Source organism: Podarcis vaucheri (assembly GCF_965113315.1).
Source record: "Podarcis vaucheri genome assembly, chromosome: 4".
Taxonomy (NCBI): Eukaryota; Metazoa; Chordata; class Lepidosauria; order Squamata; family Lacertidae; genus Podarcis; species Podarcis vaucheri.
This window is the reverse complement of record NC_138762.1, coordinates 9,955,267-9,975,485: the sequence shown is the minus strand read 5'-3', so window position 1 is coordinate 9,975,485 and position 20,219 is coordinate 9,955,267. Positions and strand designations below refer to the sequence as shown.

General features: G+C 45.3%; 1 protein-coding gene and 1 long non-coding RNA gene across 2 annotated transcripts in view; one reads left to right on the top strand and one right to left on the bottom strand.

The window, feature by feature from the left end:
- Window positions 1-19,572, bottom strand: part of UVRAG (UV radiation resistance associated) — a 90,424-nt gene extending 70,852 nt beyond the window's left edge. Inside the window, exons 1-5 of the mRNA XM_082219296.1 lie at window positions 19,245-19,572; window positions 8,197-8,314; window positions 5,153-5,187; window positions 3,222-3,383; window positions 2,176-2,250 (exon numbers count right to left, since the gene is read on the bottom strand). Of these exons, the coding sequence (XP_082075422.1) occupies window positions 2,176-2,250; window positions 3,222-3,383; window positions 5,153-5,187; window positions 8,197-8,314; window positions 19,245-19,322 (468 nt within the window). The 5' untranslated portion in view covers window positions 19,323-19,572. The remainder of the gene's footprint in view (window positions 1-2,175; window positions 2,251-3,221; window positions 3,384-5,152; window positions 5,188-8,196; window positions 8,315-19,244) is intronic.
- The window catches only part of LOC309530625, a 419,691-nt gene that overhangs the window by 389,136 nt on the left and 10,336 nt on the right, over window positions 1-20,219 (top strand). The gene's annotated exons all lie outside the window — the stretch shown is intronic.

Below are 20,219 nucleotides of genomic sequence, written 5' to 3'. Positions count from 1 at the left end.
TAAGGCACTACCAGGCCAAAAAGGGAGTTCAAGGGGAAAAATTAATTATCTGCAGCTTAAGTATAAACAGCAGTTCCCATGCTGCCTAAGGAAAGCGTGGAAAGAATTTCCTTTTTTAATCTGCTTAGCTGATCAATATATGCAATGGTGTAATTCCTGCCTCCCTCCCCCCGCTGCAAGTATTTTCCCACCAGAGAAGAAAGTGCTTGGGAATGGTAGGGCATAAATGAAGGAGTGAATAGCAGAGGAATCTCTCAAAAGCCCAACTGCTCACTGCTTCTGAAAAAATCCCCACATGCTGCTGAGCCAGGAAGCTACACCCATATTCAATACAACATAGGGACCACTTGAAGGGGGAACCACACATCCAATAATAAAATAAGGCTATTGAAAATGCTCCAAGCTTTATCTTACAACTTTTTTTCTCAGTTACCGTATTTTTCGCTCTATTAGACACACCGGACCATAAGACGCACCTAGTTTTTAGGGGAGGAAAACAAGAAATAAGAAAGCAACGCAAAGCACCCTGAGCTAAGAGGGAGCGCTCCTCCATCTTCGCTCAGGAGGCCTTGAGGGGCTATCCCTGAAGCCAGGAGAGCAAGCGGAATCAGTGCACACCGATCCCTCTTGCCTTCCTGGCTTCAGTGAAAGCAAGCCTACTGGCTTTCCCCTGACCTCCTGCAAGAGCCGTGCACTCTTTAAAGGGAGCGCGGCTCTTGGGGGCTTTTCTGGGAAGGGACAGAGCCGGGCATCTCCCGCAAAAGCCAATAGCCGTGCGAAGCTAGAACAGCTAGAGGGAGCACTGCGTTGTCCTGGCTTCTTGTTTAGCTGCGTGTAGCCTCTCCCGGCTGTGGAGGCTGCGGGCAGCTAAACAAGAAGCCAGGACAGCCAGCAGGATCCCTGCGATCCCACTGGCTGTCCTGGCTTCTTGCTTGGCCGCCCGCAGCCTCTCCCGGGCAAGGGGAGCCTTCATCCCCTGTCCGCAAGAGGCTGTGCGTGGCTAAGGCTCCCCCAAGAATGGCAGCCCTTCTGCCTCCTTGGGGGAAAAGCCCCCAAGGGCCGCACACACACTCCGCGTGCTCTTTAAAGGGAGCGCTGAACAGAGCCTCCCGCCTGCATTCGCTCCATAAGATGCACACACATTTCCCCTTACTTTTTAGGAGGGGGAAAGTGTGTCTTATAGAGCGAAAAATACGGTATATATGAGGCTCATACCAGCTCGCTCAGCCCTACATCTTCTTTTTTTATTCCCACAGCTCCTCCAACCCCAATTTTACATAAGCTATAAAATAAGAACAGCTTGCCCAAGGATTGTAGCTGCATTTTGAACTGGAAGTTGAGTGCTCCACAAACTGGAAATGCTTCTATGTTCACAATCTCCACAGATCTTAACATGGGCCTTTGGGTCTCCCCTTCAGATTCCAAATGTAATGAGCAAGTACACCCATACGCACCCATTCATTTAATTAGTAGCTGTAGGAAGTCTCCAAATTCCACTTTTGATTAAAAGCAGCTCAACAAAACTGTCTGAAACCCATGATCTTCCCAAAGGTAAAATACATCAAAATTATCTCCCCGGGGAGCTGCGAATAAAGCGCATTATGCTAACCCTGCCTTTGTAAACTGATCGGGTGACTTTGGCAAGATCCACATCTCAGGTAGAAAGGCCAGAAGCTTCTATCCAGTAGCCGTCACACATAATTGTCAGAAATACCATATTGGCCCAAATATAAACCGCACCCGAATATAAGCCACACCTTTAAAATTCAAGGCAGGGAAAGAAAAAAAGGACAATACCCGAATATAAGCCGCTCCCTTAAAATTCCGCAGGCACTCACACCCGTTCCGTTTTACCGTATGTCTGTTTCACCAGCGATATCGTAAAAGCCAGTTTTGGTAAGGTCACGAATTTAAGCCACACTTTAACTTTTCACGGTCGGATTTGGGGGGAAAGTGAGGCTTATATTCAGGCCAATATGGTATTCAGCTCTCTGAGCTATCACCCAGAGAGGCTTCATGCCAAACCAACAGACTTATTTTTTAATGGTAACTGAGGTGGTCTTCCCTAGAGGGATTACTATATAAGTTCCAATCTGTGGCTTACCTGTAGCTCCAATGTGAAAAATTGAAGCCTATATACAACACTAATGACATATGCAATATATGTATCCTTACCTTTTGTTCATATGAGGCTCCATAATAGCCATCGTTCAGCCCAAAAATAATTTCATTTGGGCTACGAGCATGTATCTGTTAATTAAAACAGTGCCATAGATTCAGTGAACTTGATTTTGAATTTCATTAGTTCTCCTAGCAGTTAAGGTAACATTCATTACAGGAATAATCAGTTTACAGACTTCCTTCAATTATCCAAGGTCACCATCTGCCCAACAGAGAGGAGAGGAATGTGGTATATGGTCCCAGGCATTCACTTCCCGGACCAAATGTCACAAAATGCAAACACAGAAGCAAGTATTGTGGCAACTTAAAAGACTAAAAAGAAATAAAAATTGCAGCCTAGGTTTTCCTGGGTCCGAGCCTACTTCACAAAAGTTAAATCCAAAGAACAAAACTAAAAAGGTTAGTCTCAAAAGATGATACAAAATGAAACAAAATAAACACATCTGACTTCCGATTAGACTCATTGTGTTATTATTTCTACTATGTTTTCTTTTTCCTTTCCCCCACTTCCCCCCCCTTCTTCTTCCTCTTTTTTCTTTTTTGTGCCTCCTTTCTTGGTCTTTCTCTCTTTGATTTGTTAAGAAAGAGATAAAGAGATAAAAGTGTAATATGAAAACTTCAGTAAGTTAAAAGTGATGATGTGTAATTTTTCTATTACTATTTATATATTGTTAAAATTGGTTAATTGTAATGAATTGTTGTAGCAGTTACTGTGTTGAATTCTAAATAAAGTATTATTCTTTTTTAAAAAAGAAGATACAAAACACTGCAGTAAACGTGAAGGCTAATCTTTTGAAATCTGGCAAAGTGTAAAATTACTGAACCATGATTAAGTCGACCATTCACCAGTGCGGAGGGTCAGTTGTCAAGATGAGCAACAGAATCTCACTGTTCCATTACAATTTTATCCGGCATTTACTAACTTTGTCCTTAAAATGATACTTAGGAGATCTGTTAAGATAGCCCAACCAGAACAGATGTCTGCTGAAACTTCCTCTAACTAGCCAACCCATGGTAAAAGCAGCATGTTTTTATTTTACCTGCTGGCCCACATATCTGAGTCCATCGAGATTGACCTTCCACTCTATCAGCAGCTGATGGGTGTCATTCTTGCCACCCCATATCCTCACCACAAAGCAGGAAACGGACGTATCGAGGCGATCGGGCATAAGACCAAAGTCAAGACTTCGCCATGTCGGATTCTGTTGTTGTGAAACGAGAGAGACAGCTACAGTATACTGAAAATGTTCAGGGTTTTACCTGACCATGCATTAAGCTGCCTTATACCAAGACAGACAGACCGTTGATTCATTTAGTCCAATGCTTTTAAAGAATGTGCTCTACCTGGCAGCCCCAACACAGCCATGCAATGGTGCCTATGAAAGTTTCCAATGCCCATGAAGTTTCTGCACTCCACACACACACACAACTCTCTAGTTTTCTACAGTAAGATAGGCCCTAGAGCAGAAAGCGAACTGGGAGGGAAAATGATCTGAAAGGAACAGATTAAGGTGGCTGAAGAGGAGGGAACAGATGGGCAGGGGAGGGAAAGGGAAGGCAGCAACAAACAACCCCAGGAAAAGAAGGAAGGGAAGTGTGTGTGTGTGTGTGTGTGTGTGTGTGTGTTTGATTGCTTGCTTCTCTTCTCTGGAGCCTACCATATTTTTCGCTCCATAAGACGCACCTAGTTTTTAGAGGAGGCAAACAAGAAAAAAAATATTCTGAACGAAAACAGTGGATGTATGATTTTTGTGGTACATGCTGTGGCCACAGACATGATATATGATTTGACAGTGAGTTTGGGGTAGCCCAATGCAAAAATCCTGAGGATCCATGTGGATCCGTGCTTCGTAACCACGTTTTTGCGCCATTGCGGCCCCACGAAACAGTGGATGTGTGTGTGTTTTTTGTGCAGGCTGTACCCATGGACATGCTATGTGATCTGATGGTGAATTTGGGGTGACCCAATGTAAAAATCCTGAGGATCCATAGGGTTTTACCTCCCCCCTCCCAGGCAGCCTCCTTTATTGCTAGCATCCCTCATCTCGCTCCCGACTGCTTGCCGATCAGCGGCTTTGTTTCAACACCCACTTCCATCTTTCCAAAAAAAAGAAAAAGAAGAAAAAAGCACAATCTGCTTTTCACCCCTGGGCAATTCAGCTCCAGGGACCACACAATCGCTCCATAAGACGCACAGACATTTCCCCTTACTTCTTAGGAAGAAAAAAGTGTGTCTTGTGGAGCGAAAAATATGGTATTTTGTGTTTGTTTTGGTTTTTTCCCTGAATACAGTCATACCTCGGGTTGCGAACGTGATCTGCGCGGGAGGCACATTCGCAACCCGCAGTGTTCACAACCCTCTGCGCACGTGCATGACGTGATTCGGTGCTTTTGCGCATGCACATGACGTCATTTTGTGTTCCGGTACTTCCGGGTTCGGCACGGTCCGCAACCCGAAAACGCGCAACCCACAGCGTTCGTAATCTGAGGTATGACTGTATAGGTGGTGAATTGGATGTGATTGGCAGGTAGGCAGGATCCTGGGTTCCCCCACTCATGGTGGGATGCTCCAGTTGGTGAACAGGGCCTATCAATCCTTTGACATCACTATGATATTCATGCTTATAAAGGAAAATCTAAAGCCAGCTTAGAGAAGAGATTGCCAGAAGATCACTCCTTGCAGCATGTACAGTCGCCAAACGTTTATCGCAAGTTTTAACAGTGTTTTAAACTCTGACCAGAAGCAGCTCTGTGTTTACATGACAGGAAACAAAGCCTCGTTCAGCTGCCCTAAAAAAACTAATGCCAGTCTCCGGTTTAACGCAGCGACGCACACAGCTTGCCAACTTACACGTAATGCCAAATGGAAACATTGAGACAGTTTGAACAATGTTTCACTCAAATATCTAGACATTTTGGAGAAAAGATTAATCTGGAACTTTGCTGAAGCCTCACAGTGAAGGCAACTTACCAGAGAATTCTTTATCACTTCACTCTTATAAAATTCTAGAAAAGGAAACAAAATTAAAGAGAGTGTTAAAGGTCAGACTGTGCAGGTCTGGGATACAGAGCAGATACTTATGCTATGGAAAAAGATTTTCACATTTGTACGAAAGGTAACTCGCATACCAAAAAAATTATTTCATTCTAGGGAGAAACTTGATAAGGATTCATTCAAAATAATAATGAAGGACCCTTATGGAAAATTAGCTGCCCTGACCATGAACAAGGGGAACATGGTGCCAGGGGAATGGGAAGCACAGGTGGCCACAAAATCCATCACTGCCACATCATGATGGCACCAAAAAGGGAAAGGAAATGGCTGAACACAGTGTAAACAGACAATGGCTGAACACAGTGTAAACAGACAAACCTGCAGGATTCAATGTGGACGAGGAAGGGGGCACTAGCAGCCTAAGTGAGAGTCCGCTTTTACAAATATATTTCAGGAGCTACAAATGCCAAGGTTTAAAATAAAAAAAAATTAGGCATGCACGCACAGAGCACTGGAATTAGGTTCATTTTAGGTCTACTGAACTGCAAACTTAAATACTACTGCAGAACAGTTGCTTGGCTTTTATTCCAGAAGGCAGGCAGTGCCTCAAAGAAGAATGTTCATTTGCTTCAGCCAGGCGTTAGTTTAAGCTAAAATTATTTGGCTACTAGGAACAAAAACCCCTACCCGCTTTTGTCACATTCTTTTTTTGTAATGTGAGGAAACAGATTAAACCTGCAAACCTATACACATTTACCTAGGAGAAATGCCCATTTAACACAGTGGGACTGTGTTAAGAGTAAATATGGAAAAGAGCAGTTCTGCTGAATGAGACCAGAGGCCTCTCTAGTCCAGCATTCTGTTCTCACAGCGGCCACGAAAAAGGGCAACAGATGTCTCCCGCTTGTGCATGCCAGCTATGTATTCAGGAGTATACTGTCTCCGATGCTGGAGGTAATATAAAGCCATCGTAACAAGCAGCATAGAATTGTTCTCTAAGGAACCAGAAGTTAGAGTGAGTGCATGGCCAAGATATGATCTTTAAGGTCCAACACTCTACACCATACTACCGTATTTTTCGCTCTATAAGACGCACCAGGCCACAAGACGCACCTAGTTTTTGGAGGAGGAAAACAAGAAAAAAAATATTCTGAATCTCAGAAGCCAGAACAGCAAGAGGGATCGCTGCGCAGTGAAAGCAGCAATCCCTCTTGCTGTTGTGGCTTCTGGGATAGCTGTGCAGCCTGCATTCGCTCCATAAGACGCACACACATTTCCCCTTACTTTTTAGGAGGGAAAAAGTGAGTTGTATAGAGCAAAAAATATGGTATTTTACCACATGCCTACTTGGGGGAATGGAAAAATCTGCAAAAATAAATATTAATATGGGAGTTTATAATGAAACAAGCGAGCTTAACACTACTATGCGAAACGTACAGTTTCTACTTTTTCTGAGCAAAACATGTACATTTTCCATGTGCAGAAACAGAATCTTTTCAGCTCCAAATATAAGCATGCTACATTATTTTATTTTATTTTAGGGGGGGATCAAATTTATCCAAAATGTCAAACAATGACATTGCAACATATTTGATAAATACTGCTTAAAGTAAGCATTCCAAGAGGAACAGTCCCTGGAATGATTTCCTAGCTTCACTTCAGTATCGTTTTTGAGGCTTTGAAAAAAGTAGCTCCTCCACCCTGAACTGAAAAGATTGTTCGGGAAGAGTCTCTTTAAAAGGACAAACTGCTAGGGTTACTGCCTCAGCAGCTCCAGTCTCTTATCTTTCAGTTCTTCAGAGAGCTGGTGTGAGTGGGAATATTTAGTCCTCAATCCTGCCACAGAATCCAGCGGCAAAGACAATGAACCCAAGCACTGAGGTCATATTCTGGATTCTTAATGGTAGTTCAAAGCTTAGCTACCATGGAGATAAGCACCTTAGAAAAATATTAAGAAAGACTGGGCAGAGTCTGGGGACAGGTCAGAGGCACAGGGGTGGCACGGAATAAATTCTTTGTGTCCACAGCAGCCAGGAAAGCGAATTGCAGCTGCCTGCAACAGCTTGATGAACTTTCATCTACTTGCCAGTATACAGAGGAAGGAAGATCAGAACACAGAAACAGAAGATGTAAACACCTAAAGACATTGTACACTAAGCGGTATATGGGCATCTGTTAATCCTTTTGTAGCTACTACTGTGGCTGTTGAGAGCGATCAAGCTATAAGGTTTCTTGGGGATAAAACGGACTTGGGTTGCAAACTACAGAATTCAATCAGAGCAGAATCTGAAGGATTTCAGTTTTTAAAAAGTTTCTCTTTCAAAGATTAGGAAAGTCTAAAACTTCACTGATCAGGATTCAACACTTCCTATACTTTCTCAAGCCCAGACAGCATCAACTCCCTAGGAACACATACACACACATAGCGAGACTTATTTTCCCTCCTTCTTTGAATCAGATTTGGCCTTGTGAGACCAAGATTCAAACACTAGCTCTGCCAAGAAGTCACTGGGTGGTCCATAAATGTCAAGCCAAAACTGAACAAGAGATAAGGAACAAGAGATGCTGAAACCAGCCACCCCAAACATCCTTCTCCTGCTCTCCCCTGGCCTGTGACAGATAAAGTATTGTTTTCCTACTTTGGTTTTCCCTCTTTTACTTCCTTGCTTGCCCCTTGCAAGGTGCAATTCATGCTGCAATCATGTCACGTGAACTGATTTGCAGCAGCAGACATTACCATGCTATCTAGTTTCAGCCTAAGCATTAACCTAGAGCAGAGCTTTCCAAACTGTGTGTCGCGACACGTTAGCACGTCGGCTGCAGTGTGTAGGTGTGTCATGCGAACGCTCTTATAAGGGGTTAGTTTAACCTCCGGCTTGTTAGTAAAACTAAATTACTGTGTCGCAAAATGATGCATGTCTTAAAAGTGTGCCACCAACATGAAAAGTTTGGAAAACTGATTAGATCATATAAGGACAAAGAAAGAGAGAGAGAAATTATGGGAACTGGCTTACATGTACCTTTACATATCTTTGCATTATTACACAAGTGAAGAGTGAAGTAGGTGTCCAGGAGACGATAGCCATTCCTATTAACAATGTTCCGTGCTGCTATGTTCCGCAGGTGACGAAGACGCCGCTGCAAAGAAACATTAACAAATTTTTAAGAATGGAAGTGGCAACATAAGCATGATGATGAAAATGCACAACATACATTATAACAAAATTAGGAGTCTTCGTTACGTAAAGCCATTTCTGAGCTAGAGAGGAGGTGGGGTTGCGGGCTTCACGCCCCTCCCCACACTCGCGGGGGCTGGCTTCAGCCCCCGCAATGCCAGGGAAGCCTCGGGCGCGTCATCCACGGGCCAGCCAATCAGCTGGCCTGGGGGGCGTGGCCTCGCTGCTCTTAGGTCTGGCACGGCCGAGGCTTTCCCTCTTTTCCGCGCAGCAGCCAGCTAGGTTATTTCCCCTTCCCTCCCACCCGTTAGGCTAGGCTCTCTGATGTTGCTATGGACTCCAGTCGGTCGCCGTCAAGGGGCCTGGTAGGAATTTTTCCATTTGGCAGATTGGCACCGGCCACTTGGTTTTCACCTACCTCGTAGCAATCTGTCACAACTCTGCGGTATTGGCGGTTAGGCATTGGTGTGGGTATTTTCTATTGTTATGCAGATGAGGGGGGAAGGCAGCGCCATCACCTTCCCCCGAAACAAAGGGTAATCTGATAAAGGATTCCGGGGGGCGTGGCCTTGTCCTAAGCCTATGGAGATGTGGGCCCACGGCATGCTCCCAAGTGGTAACTCTGGGGGGAGCTCCTAGTTGACGTGCCTCAGCAGGACTCCCCCTACTGGTGGTTAACCCTTACCGGTCTTCAAGCAAACGGGTTGCAGCTGGTTAGTTGTTAGGACCAATGCCTAAGCCAATACCGCTCAATTCCTGTAATCAATAAAGTTGTGGCCTAATTTGGCCCATTAACTCGAATTCTTGTGTCTCGTGTCTTTGTTTCTGGAGAGGGGAGGCGGGAACTCGCCACGCAATTCATTCAACATGTAAAAACTGAATTTTTATCCAAGTAAAACGTAATTTTATTCTCCTGACTTCAGCATGTTTCACAGCACCGTACACCTCTTTGATCCCTAATTTTCCCTTAAAGTACTGAAGCACAGGATTTCAACTTCTCACAGGTTTTCAAATTTCTTAGGGTTCCTCAAGAGTGCCACCAACCATACCCAGCTGTTGCCAAACATTCCTTATCAGGGCCAGAAATGATGCGAGTTGTAGTGAGGCAACATCAGAAGGGTACCACACTGGCTAACCCTAGACTAGAGCATTGTGCCAATTATCAGAGCGGCACTCTCAGCCCTAGTGGACTTGACTTGCTGCACATTTACTGAAAACATTAGCCACCCCTGGGTGCATCTCACAAACCAATACTGAAGCTGAAGTAAGCCAAAGAGCAGAAGAACTATTTTGTCTCTGTTTTCTATGTACACAAGGACGGAACCACCAGGATGTTGCAGAGTAGGGGTTCGTCCACACTTCTAGTTGCACCACCCTTCCCAGGAAAACTCTGTGTTTTACCATGCTAACGGCAGTCCATGGAAAATCTGAATGCCGTTTGTTCTGAATCAGCAGCATAACACGGGTTTTCCCAGAGAAAGCACCGAGAGAACAACAACAAAAAATCCCACTTGAACTTGTGCCTGGACCTGTGCCTAGAAGCACAGCGCAGAAGGAAGTCTGGTTGAGCTTTAAGAGGAATTAACAGCTTTTTTCAACAGCACTGTACCACAGTCACTTTCCCCTACCTCCTTCAGCTGTTGTGTTACTTTCCATAGTGGTAGGGAAAGATTAGTGTTTCACACACATCCTTGCACACCTGGTATGATCTGAAAGACGCTGCACACAAATGAGAAGCACAATATGGATAGGAATGCCTTTTCTCTCTGCGGTCTCCGGCCATTGTCTACATATGGCTGCGCTCAACTGGTGACCTACAAGTAACAGAGTCCCGTTTTTCTTTTGACTTTTGCCTGGAGGAACCTCACATAAGCATTGCAAACCCTTTCAGCCCCTCAAGCTTATCCCCTACCTACGCTTCAAGGCTCTCCTTTCAGGGGTTGCCACTTCCTCAAACCATTTCCTGAACTACTCTGTCCTCACTTTCCACCACCAGGTTTCAACAAAGTGTTCCAGAATAACAGAAGGGGGATTACCCAGCTTCAGAGAGCTGGTGGGGCGTACGATCTGCAGAGGGTGAACTCAGAACTCCTATAATCTCATGAAGAGGATTCCAGAAGCAACATATAGGCTTACAAAATTTATGCCTTGAAGTATCAGATTCTTCCAGGCATTTCCCCTGTATTGTTCATATTACACTAGAGTCACCATTTGGCAGGCTACGAGGACCTGAAGCTGAAAAGTTAAGACGGAGCGCTTTCTTTGTAATTCAGCCGTAGTAAACACAATGTTCCATCATCTGTAAAATGCAGAGGCTATCAATACAAAAAACTCTTTCTGCACTGGATGGATGCGGTTGCCAGACAAGGGAAGCCTGGAGAATATCTGAGCCTGCAATTGATCCATGACTAACACCACACCGCAGACTGACATCTTTAAGCTGCCCATGTTACTGGTTGACAAGCTTTCCCTACCACTCTGACAACTAGCACCATATAATGTGCCTGAATCGGAAGTCTGACTGGAACAACGCATGGTGAAATTCTACAGGGCACAAAGTGTGGTTATCAAATAGCTAAGTAGAACAGAATGGTTTAGCTGCAATTATTATGGAACATTATCTGTCCTGTCTTCTGCTTGATGTGCAAAATGTGATTGCATCTGAAGAAAAACGAATTAGCCAGTGTTGCCATGGATATTAATATTCTCAACTGGTCCTTCTTTGCGTGTATTAATTTCATTATGCTTCATACTCCTGATTAATTTTATTGCCTATTAGAATATTTCTAATGTACAGTGCATGCTAAGAATTTGGTATTTTAGCCTTAATCTCTTTGTGTGATTTTTCTAAATTAGTTATAGAAGGTTTGGACATGAGAATTATAGAGCAGATTTACCAACAAAGCCTGGACAGCACTACTACAGCCTATCTCCTTGCTTGTTTGAAGACCTCAATCACTGTTCAAAAAAGTTTAAGTTGTCAAAAACAAGTTTCCAACTCCACAACTTTTAAGGCAACACAATTTGAATATTTAGATCTTCTAGGGATTCAAGCATGCAGAAGTACAGTACACCAACTGGTACCCAGGTTGCTGAAGGTTATGACGGACAGCTAAGCTCAACCCCGGCACCTCTTGATTAAACACTATCTGAAAGGAAGGAGGGTAGACAGACCAGAATGCACCAACCAAACTCAGGGAACCTGCTTCTCACTGGCACACAAGGTCCCCATTCCTAGAGGCACAGAGGTTTCCCCATTGCAATCACAAAGAATTCCTGAGCCACAATGCTAAGCTCCCTCTCGTGCTTTTATGTTGTGCCAAAATCATGCCACCCAGTTTTACCACTTAATCCTGCAGAGTTGCAGAACTTATTTCCTGGAATTAAGGACAACTGTCTAGACCAACTGAAAATAGCTTTAGTTTAAATGACACTTAATATTGAGCTACTAAACATTCTTGTTAAACTTTCTTCGTGGCTTTGTAGAGGTAAGTTCATAATGCAGCTCTGAAAAACTGTAACTGTTACTTTGTACAGTGGTACCTCAGGTTACATATGCTTCAGGTTACATACACTTCAGGTTACATACACTTCAGGTTACAGACTCCGCTAACCCAGAAATAGTGCTTCAGGTTAAGAACTTTGCTTCAGGATGAGAACAGAAATCGTGCTCCAGCGGCACGGCAGCAGCAGGAGGCCCCATTAGCTAAAGTGATGCTTCAGGTTAAGAACAGTTTCAGGTTAAGTACAGACCTCCGGAATGAATTAAGTACTTAACCTGAGGTACCACTGTATAGGTGTTTGCTGATAAAAGTGCAGTACATTTCGGGTGAATTAACAATCAAAGTTCTCATCATAGTAACCAACTCCTTCAATTCTGGTTTCCTCATGAATTGTGCTAGACAATGACCAGAAGCCTCATACTAGTGTCAAATGTGTTGACGGCTGCAGTATCAGAGTCATGTTGGAGCATTTGCTTTCTCCCCTGGAGAAAGAAGTAAGGAAACCGTCAAAGTCCACTCCAACTCAGCATTCAGAATTCGCTAGGGGGATTTTGCACCTGACTATCGGCAACTTGAGAGACACGGGTAGCGCTGTGGGTTAAACCACAGAGCCTAGGACTTGCCGATCAGAAGGTCAGCGGTTCAAATCCCTGTGATGGGGTGAGCTCCCGTTGCTCGGTCCCTGCTCCTGCCAGCCTAGCAATTCAAAAGCATGTCAAAGTGCAAGTAGATAAATAGGTACCACTCCGGCGGGAAGGTAAACAGTGTTTCCGTGTGCTGCTCTGGTTCGCCAGAAGCGGCTTAGACCTGCTGGCCACATGACCCGGACGCTGTACACTGGCTCCCTCGGACGATAAAGCGAGATGAGCGCTGCAACCCCAGAGTCGGTCACGACTGGACCTAATGGTCAGGGGTCCCTTTACCTTTACCTATCGGCAACTTGTGATGCAGGTGGTGCTGTGGTCTAAACCACTGAGCCTCTTGGGCTTGCAGATCAGAAGGTCGGTGGTTCGAATCCCCGCGACAGGGTGAGCTCCCCTTGTTCGGTCCCAGTTCCTGCCAACCTAGCAGTTCAAAAGCACGTCAAAGTGCAAGTAGATAAATAGGTACCGCTCCAGTGGGAAGGTAAACGGCGTTTCCGTGCACTGGTCTGGTTCGCCAGAAGCGGCTTAGTTGTGCTGGCCACATGACCCGGAAAAACTGTCTGAGGACAAAAGTCGGCTCCCTCGTCCAGCATAGCGAGATGAGCGTCGCAACCCCAGAGTCGTTTGTGACTGGACTTAACTGTCAGGGGTCCTTTACCTTTACCTTTTATCAGCAACTTGCAACCAAGTGAAGATGCCCAGGTGCCAGGATGGCAGCTGATGTCTCCACTATGAAGGTGCATGGTTCTTGACTGTTTTCACACACTAGCAGCACATCCTGCAGTATTCTATCCATTATATTTTATCTGCACAATCAGAATGAATATCGGACACGAAAAAGTCGAATCGAAAAATACAACACTCGATCTGTCTAGCCCCAAAATGGCAACTAAGCATTCCATTCTGGCGACTGTAACCCTGGCTTAAGGAGGTATTTGGCACCTAGCTGATATATCTGAGTTTCTAACACGGCCCCAACTATTTCTTTCAAAATACCGGGGATCTTAACAGACCAGAGGAACAGAAGTACAAATAAGCCACAACTGGCAGGAGAGTTCAACTCACAGAAGATGCTGCAGTTCTAAACTAGGAATGCCAGAACCCTCTCCCCAGAAAGGCGGCAATGTCCACTTTTTGCTTTCAAAAATGCTAACTCCAAGTTGCAGGAACTATCGCAAAATGCAACCCTAAATAAGTGGGGCCTACTTCAGTAGAAGCATGCCTAGGATTGCATATTTTCCACATGCAAATATTACTGAAGATAATAATAATAATAATAATAATAATAATAATAATAATAATAATTTATTATTTGTACCCTGCCCATCTGGCTGGGTTAAAGCAAAGACAAAGACCTTAGCAGGGAAATGAAAGTGGTATGTATGGACGTCATACCTACTTTCTACTCATAGAAAAATTAGGAAATCTGCTTTAGCAGAAAGCTACGAGTTTATTCACATATTCCACAGATTCCAAAAGCCTCCCACACCTTCCTGTGTCAAAAACAGTCTCTTGCCCAGATGCCAAACCACACAATTTTCTCTGTGGCCTACAATGTAGTTTGACAGCTGTCCTCACAAACACCAGAAAACAAAACAAAACAAGTCTGGATATCGTACAATTGTGAGGTTTGAGACAACTATCAATGTGCATAGCTATCCAGGCATAGCTACAAGCTAAGTTTTTAAACAAACCTCCTCTGGTCCAAAACCTGCTAATGGTTTGAAGAAATTTACAGGACTCAAAAGTTAAGTAAGTAAACTGGCCGATTTCCAGCCAAGCAGAAGGCATTTAGAATGAAATCTCATTTCCTGTTAACAGAAAAAATAAAGTGATATGAAAGCACCCTAGATACAAGAATGCAAAGTTTACTATATTCTTCCATGTACACCAACACTTTCAACATGACATATTGAAAGTCTTGTTATCCAACAAGCACCAGACAAAAAGGAGGACTTAACAGGTAAAAGTTCTACCCTGTTTTAAAACTAACGGGCTTCTTAAAAAACAACGAAAAACAACAAAGAAATAAAAAGCCCTAACTACCATGTTAAGCAGACAATCACAGTTAGTCCTGCTCCAACCTGCTGACTGCAAGAATAGAACGCCTATGCCAAAGGATTTTGCAATCCTTGACTAGCCACAACAATATCTGCAGAAAATCACAAAAGTTATGCCTACATCAATTTAGAGATGTCTAGTTCTATAATAGACAGTCATGTAATCCCCACAGATACTAAGGACATGAAATCCATTGCCACATGCAAGAAACCATGTTCCATCCACAACTGGGGGGAAAACAAAAACCAAAGGTAAGTGGCTCTAATGCAAGCAGTATTCTCTTTCCCATTACCTGTACTGGTTTTTACAAAACAGGCAATACTTTCCCTTTCAGATATCAGTTTGAAATGTTGAGGCAGTGCAGAAAGCTAACTTGCTTGAGTGCAAGAACTACTCATGGTCCATAGTTGCAGCTGATAAAGATCTCAAATATTTACACTGTTGTATCTGCCTTTGAAGTCAGCATATCTCAGCGTTGTGCGTAGTATAGTGGTGTTGCAATTACTGTATAAGTACTTGTGTTCAGTTTGTACAGCAGAGCATAAAATGTAGGAGTCTTAAGCGTTCTCAGAACCACGTTAGCATGGGCTGGCTGATTATAGCATGGCTACCACACGTGAAGATGAATGTGTGAACAAACCTTAGAGATCCATCTTGTGCTCAGGCTACATTTGATGGCAAAGACTTGTGATCACTTCAACCAGAACTAAGAGAAAGCAACCGTGGAATGGGTTGTTTTTAAGTAGAAATGCATGACATCTGTCAAACAAGCATCCGATAGCAGCTCTGCAACTTCTGAGAGATCAACTGACAGCAGCGTGACTGCTCCCAACATTTTTACTGAAATCCTTCCAAGGGGAATTCCGGCTATAGGGATGATTTGTTCCACTAGGCTCCCTAGTCACAGCCAATAGGAAAACAAAGATCTGTAAGAACCTCATTACCTCCTAAGATTCAGAAGTTTACATTCATTTTAATATAAAGACACATTTAATGCTTCACTGCTTATAATAATGTTTGTTGCTTGGCAGTGTAAACAAAATGTAATCCAAGTGAGCATCAAGGTTAATATGCTAATGGCTAATTGGGGACGTTCTGTTATTCTCGATTCTTTATGCTGTTTATAACTATTTCCTGCCCCAGAAATTCCAGCTTGTTCTTAATCGTTAGAACTAGATACAGTGGTGCCTCGCAAGACGAAAAGAATCCGTTCTGTGATAATTCTCTTCGTCTAGCGGTTTTTTTGTCTTGCGAAGCAAGCCCATTGACGGATTAGCGGATTAGCGCTATTAGCGGCTTATCTGCTGATCGGATCAGCTGATAAGCGGCTTAGAAAAAGGGGGGGAAAGGGGGGGGAAACCAGCAGGAATTCGCAAGACATTGTCGTCTTGCGAAGCAAGCCCATAGGAAATTCGTTTTGCGAAGCACCTCCAAAACGGAAAACTCTTTTGTCTAGCGAGTTTTCCGTCTTGCGAGGCATTCGTCTTGCGGGGCACCACTGTATTAACCAAGCAGCTATTGAGTGGGGTGTTAAGGGAGGGGTAGTGCCACTGGTGGGGGACATGTTGGGCTCCTTCTGGGGTGGCTTGTCCACCTTTGGTCCCTCCACCCAGCACTCAGCTCACACCTGTGGCTCCTAGAAGCTGCCAGAATGTGACAGTGGCCACACCCAACAAACGGCTTCGACTGCTAAACCAAGTGAGGGTAAGCCAATGGGTCTCAAACTTTCAGTGAGTTTGAGACTTCCCCTGCACGTGAAGACAGGCTCCAACAAACTGAGAAGACAAGGCCAATAGTGGGTCAAGAAAGTGGTAGCTGGGGTTCGTCAACCTGGGAAGGTAGCTTATCTAGAAGCAGGAAAACTATTATCCTAATCCTCTGCTAGCTGCCTTGCAGGTTATCTTCAGAAGAATAAAAGGCTAAGGAGTAAACCCTACACAAATCCAGAGTGAAGCCCCTAAGACAGTTGGATGGCGCCAGAAGGAGGCCCAACGTTTCGCTGACGCCAAACGTCTTGCTCTGCTCTGGACCACATCAGCAAGGTAGGCTTTGTCATCTGGGCAGACCAGGACCTCCATACATACTGCCCAGGCTTGCAGGGAACTAACTTTGGTGCTGCTTTGGTGGTTTCACCCCCAGAGGTGAACTCCATTGTCACTCGAGACCGACTGCCACAGAAATAGAGCTCATAAATAATAAGCAATGGTCAGGGAGATACTAGAGGTGCTGCATCTGAAAGCAAAACCCAAGCAGCTAACATACACCTGACTTGCCAGACTTTAAAGCAGAGACTCTGCCTAATCCTTTAAATCAGGGATAGGGAACTCAGGGCCCTTCAGATGTTACTGGACTGCAACTTCCATCACTCCTTACCAATGTAACACTGGCCAGGGCTGAAAAAACCTAGAGAGGAACAGGTTCCTCACCCAAGCTTTAAATGAAATCCTTGCAACTGTGGAGTAGGTAAGGGAGGAAAGTGGGATTAATCATAGAGCAAGTTGACCAGTACAGTGGTACCTCAGGTTAAGAACTTAATTCGTTCTGGAGGTCCGTTCTTAACATGAAACTGTTCTTAACCTGAGGTATCACTTTAGTTAATGGGGCCTCCTGCTGCCGCCACACGATTTCTGTTCTCATCCTGAAGCAAAGTTCTTAACCCGAGGTACTATTTCTGGGTTAGCAGAATCTGTAACCTGAAGCATCTGTAACCTGAGGTACCATGTATCTACCGGTACTTCCTCTCTTGGCAAACTTTTAATGGTACACATGCATTCTCAAAGCATGCATGAAGGCACCAGGTGGCAGATTCTATTTCACAAAGCATGTTCCAAACAACAGAATGGAAAAAAGATATCTTTAGTCTGCCAACTGAATACATGTCAAGAGGACGGTGTTGAGAAACTGCACTGATCGCCGAGCCCTTCCACCATTGATTGAAGCAGAACTTCAAAAAGATAGCTGAAAGTAGCTGAGCTTTGAAGCTACAAACACACTATGCTATATTTAGGTAAGCCATCAAACAGAAGAACTGCAGATTTGCTTAAGCTCCGTGTCCCTTTCCAAACAAGCTTCACAGTACCACACAAGTCACATCAACAAGATCTTCACAAAACCATCCGTCAAGTAAACAAGAGGGAGGAGGAAGAATGTTAGAGTAAAGGGAGAGAAAAATGGCTCTCCTCTCATTTCCTTTATAATCAGGTAATTTTGGTTAAGAAAAAAATGTTCCACTTGAAGGAGGGAGGCACAGCAGCATGGTAAAAGAACATGCATCATCCAGACGAATGGCATTTTCATAACAAACCACCTATTGAGAGGCAAAATACAATCATAAGGTATTTAATAACAAATACCCTGTCATTCAAAGAAGCCCTGCATGAAGATAGGAAGCTTCCTCATACCAAGTCAGACCATTGGGTCCATCTAGTTGTCCACACTGACTGGCAGCAGCTCTCCGGGAGATGCCATGGGTTTAAACTGGGTACTTCTGCATGCAAAAATACACCCCGCCCCTATTTTTGCCCAGTGTTTCAGAAGCTGGGGTGGGAGGGATACATAGACAATGATTTCATATATAATTTGCTTCATCTCCCCTTGTCATAGAGAACACTTTACGTTTACTTCCCGCCCCGGTCCTCCACTTCTAAATGCTTTCCTTTTCGTGTTCTCTTTTAGATTGCAAGCCTTAGGATAGGAATCACCTTATTTCTGATTGTTGAAAACCAGTCTGGGAGGCTTTTATGACTGCAAAGAAGTTAGCAGAAGCAGTATCAACAAATGTGTGGTGCAAGTGCAGCCTCCATTCATACCAGCCTTATTTTCTTCACCCTACAAACTAATCTCCAACGGAAGGGCTGCACACCATTTACTACAGTGGTACCTCGGGTTAAGTACTTAATTCGTTCCGGAGGTCCGTTCTTAACCTGAAACTGTTCTGAACCTGAAGCACCACTTTAGCTAATGGGGCCTCCCACTGCTGCCGTGCCGCCGGAGCCCGATTTCTGTTCTCAACCTGAAGCAAAGTTCTTAACCTGAAGCACTATTTCTGGGTTAGCAGAGTCTGTAACCTGAAGTGTATGTAACCCGAGGTACCACTGCACATGGGTAGGCAAACTAAGGCCCAAGGGCTGAATCTGGCCCAATCTCCTTCTAAATCCGGCCCGTGGACAGTCCAGGAATCAGCGTGTTTTTACATGAGTAGAATGTGTCCTTTTATTTAAAATGCTTCTCTGGGTGATTTGTGGAGCATAGGGATTCGTTCATTTCCCCCCCTTCAAAATATAGTCCAGCCCCCACAAGGTCTGAGGGACAGTGGACCGGCCCCCTGCTGAAAACCTTTGCTGACCCCTAATTTAGTACTTGGGACCACTAGATTTGCAAGAGTTGGAAGGGATCCCGAGGGCCATCTAGCCCCAAACCCCTGCAATGCAGGAACCTCTTGCCCAAAGCGGGATTTGAACCCGTGGCTGTGGGATGAAGACTTTCCTGCTCTGCCGACTGAAGCCAGCCAGCCTTGGCTTTCCGTGCGGGCGAGTCGCTCTCGCCAGCTTACTTGCAAGGCTGCTAAGCCCTTCTCCCCAAACCGGAGCCCATTAACCTCTTCCTGCCCGGTGCACATGCCATGAAGGGGGGCGGGACACGCAACCCCCCTCTTCCCTCCCCCCCACCCCACGCGGCGACCCACCTGCTGAGAGGGCAGCTCGGCATGCAGGGCGCGGGAGGTCGGGCCCGGCGGGGGGAGGACGGCGGCTGTCTGGCTCATTCTGGCGGGGCGCAGGGGGCGTCCCGGCGGGAGCGGCCTTCGCGCCTGCGCATTGAGCCCCCTCCCTCAGGGTCCTCACCGCCACCGTCGGGCACAGAAGGGTTAACGATGACGGCGTGGGGGGGGAGGAACGGTCGCCGACGCCTCACCGGCCTCCTCAACCGCCCGAGACCGACAGCTCGCTCCCTCACGGAGCCATGTTCCTGCCCCGCACCGCTCGGCGAGAAGGGAACCGCGGAGGAAGACGCCGACGGAGGCACGCCGCCCGCCGATTGGCTCAAGCGCGAGGAGGGGAGGGGCTCCGGCTCGCCACGCCGCGCTCTCATTGGCCCGCAGCAACGTCGATCCAAGCCGACGTCCGCGACGCCGCTGTTTGTATGCGGGGCTTTGAAAGGGGGGAAACGCCGCCTCTGTCAAAAAGCCCTGAGAGCCGCGAAGTCAGAGCCCGAAGCTCATTGGTCGGCGGGCTCGGAAAGGGGCGGCACCGAAGGCTTAAGAAGCCATTCGCGATAGGACGGCGGGGGTACGTGGTGAAAGACGGTTAAGCCAACCGCGTTCCGGACTGGGGTGAGGGGGGGGGGAATGGAATAGGAGGGGCGGGGAAAGATGCATCACGTGCTCTATGTTTTGTCACGTGACAAAAGCAGGGCAGGGAGGCCGTCTCCATAGCAACAAATGAGGAAGGCCTTAGGGATGCTATGGCCCACAATGCATTGCGCTAGGGCAATAACATCTTTTCTTCTTAAAGGGAGCTCCCCTTATAAATTGTGGGTTTAAAAATGATGCCAATAAATATTATTTGCCTGTGTTATTATTATACAGTACCACATTTCTTTATCAGTACCACATTTCTTTATTTATGCATATAAAAGGGAGTGGGTGGTGACTGGTATTATG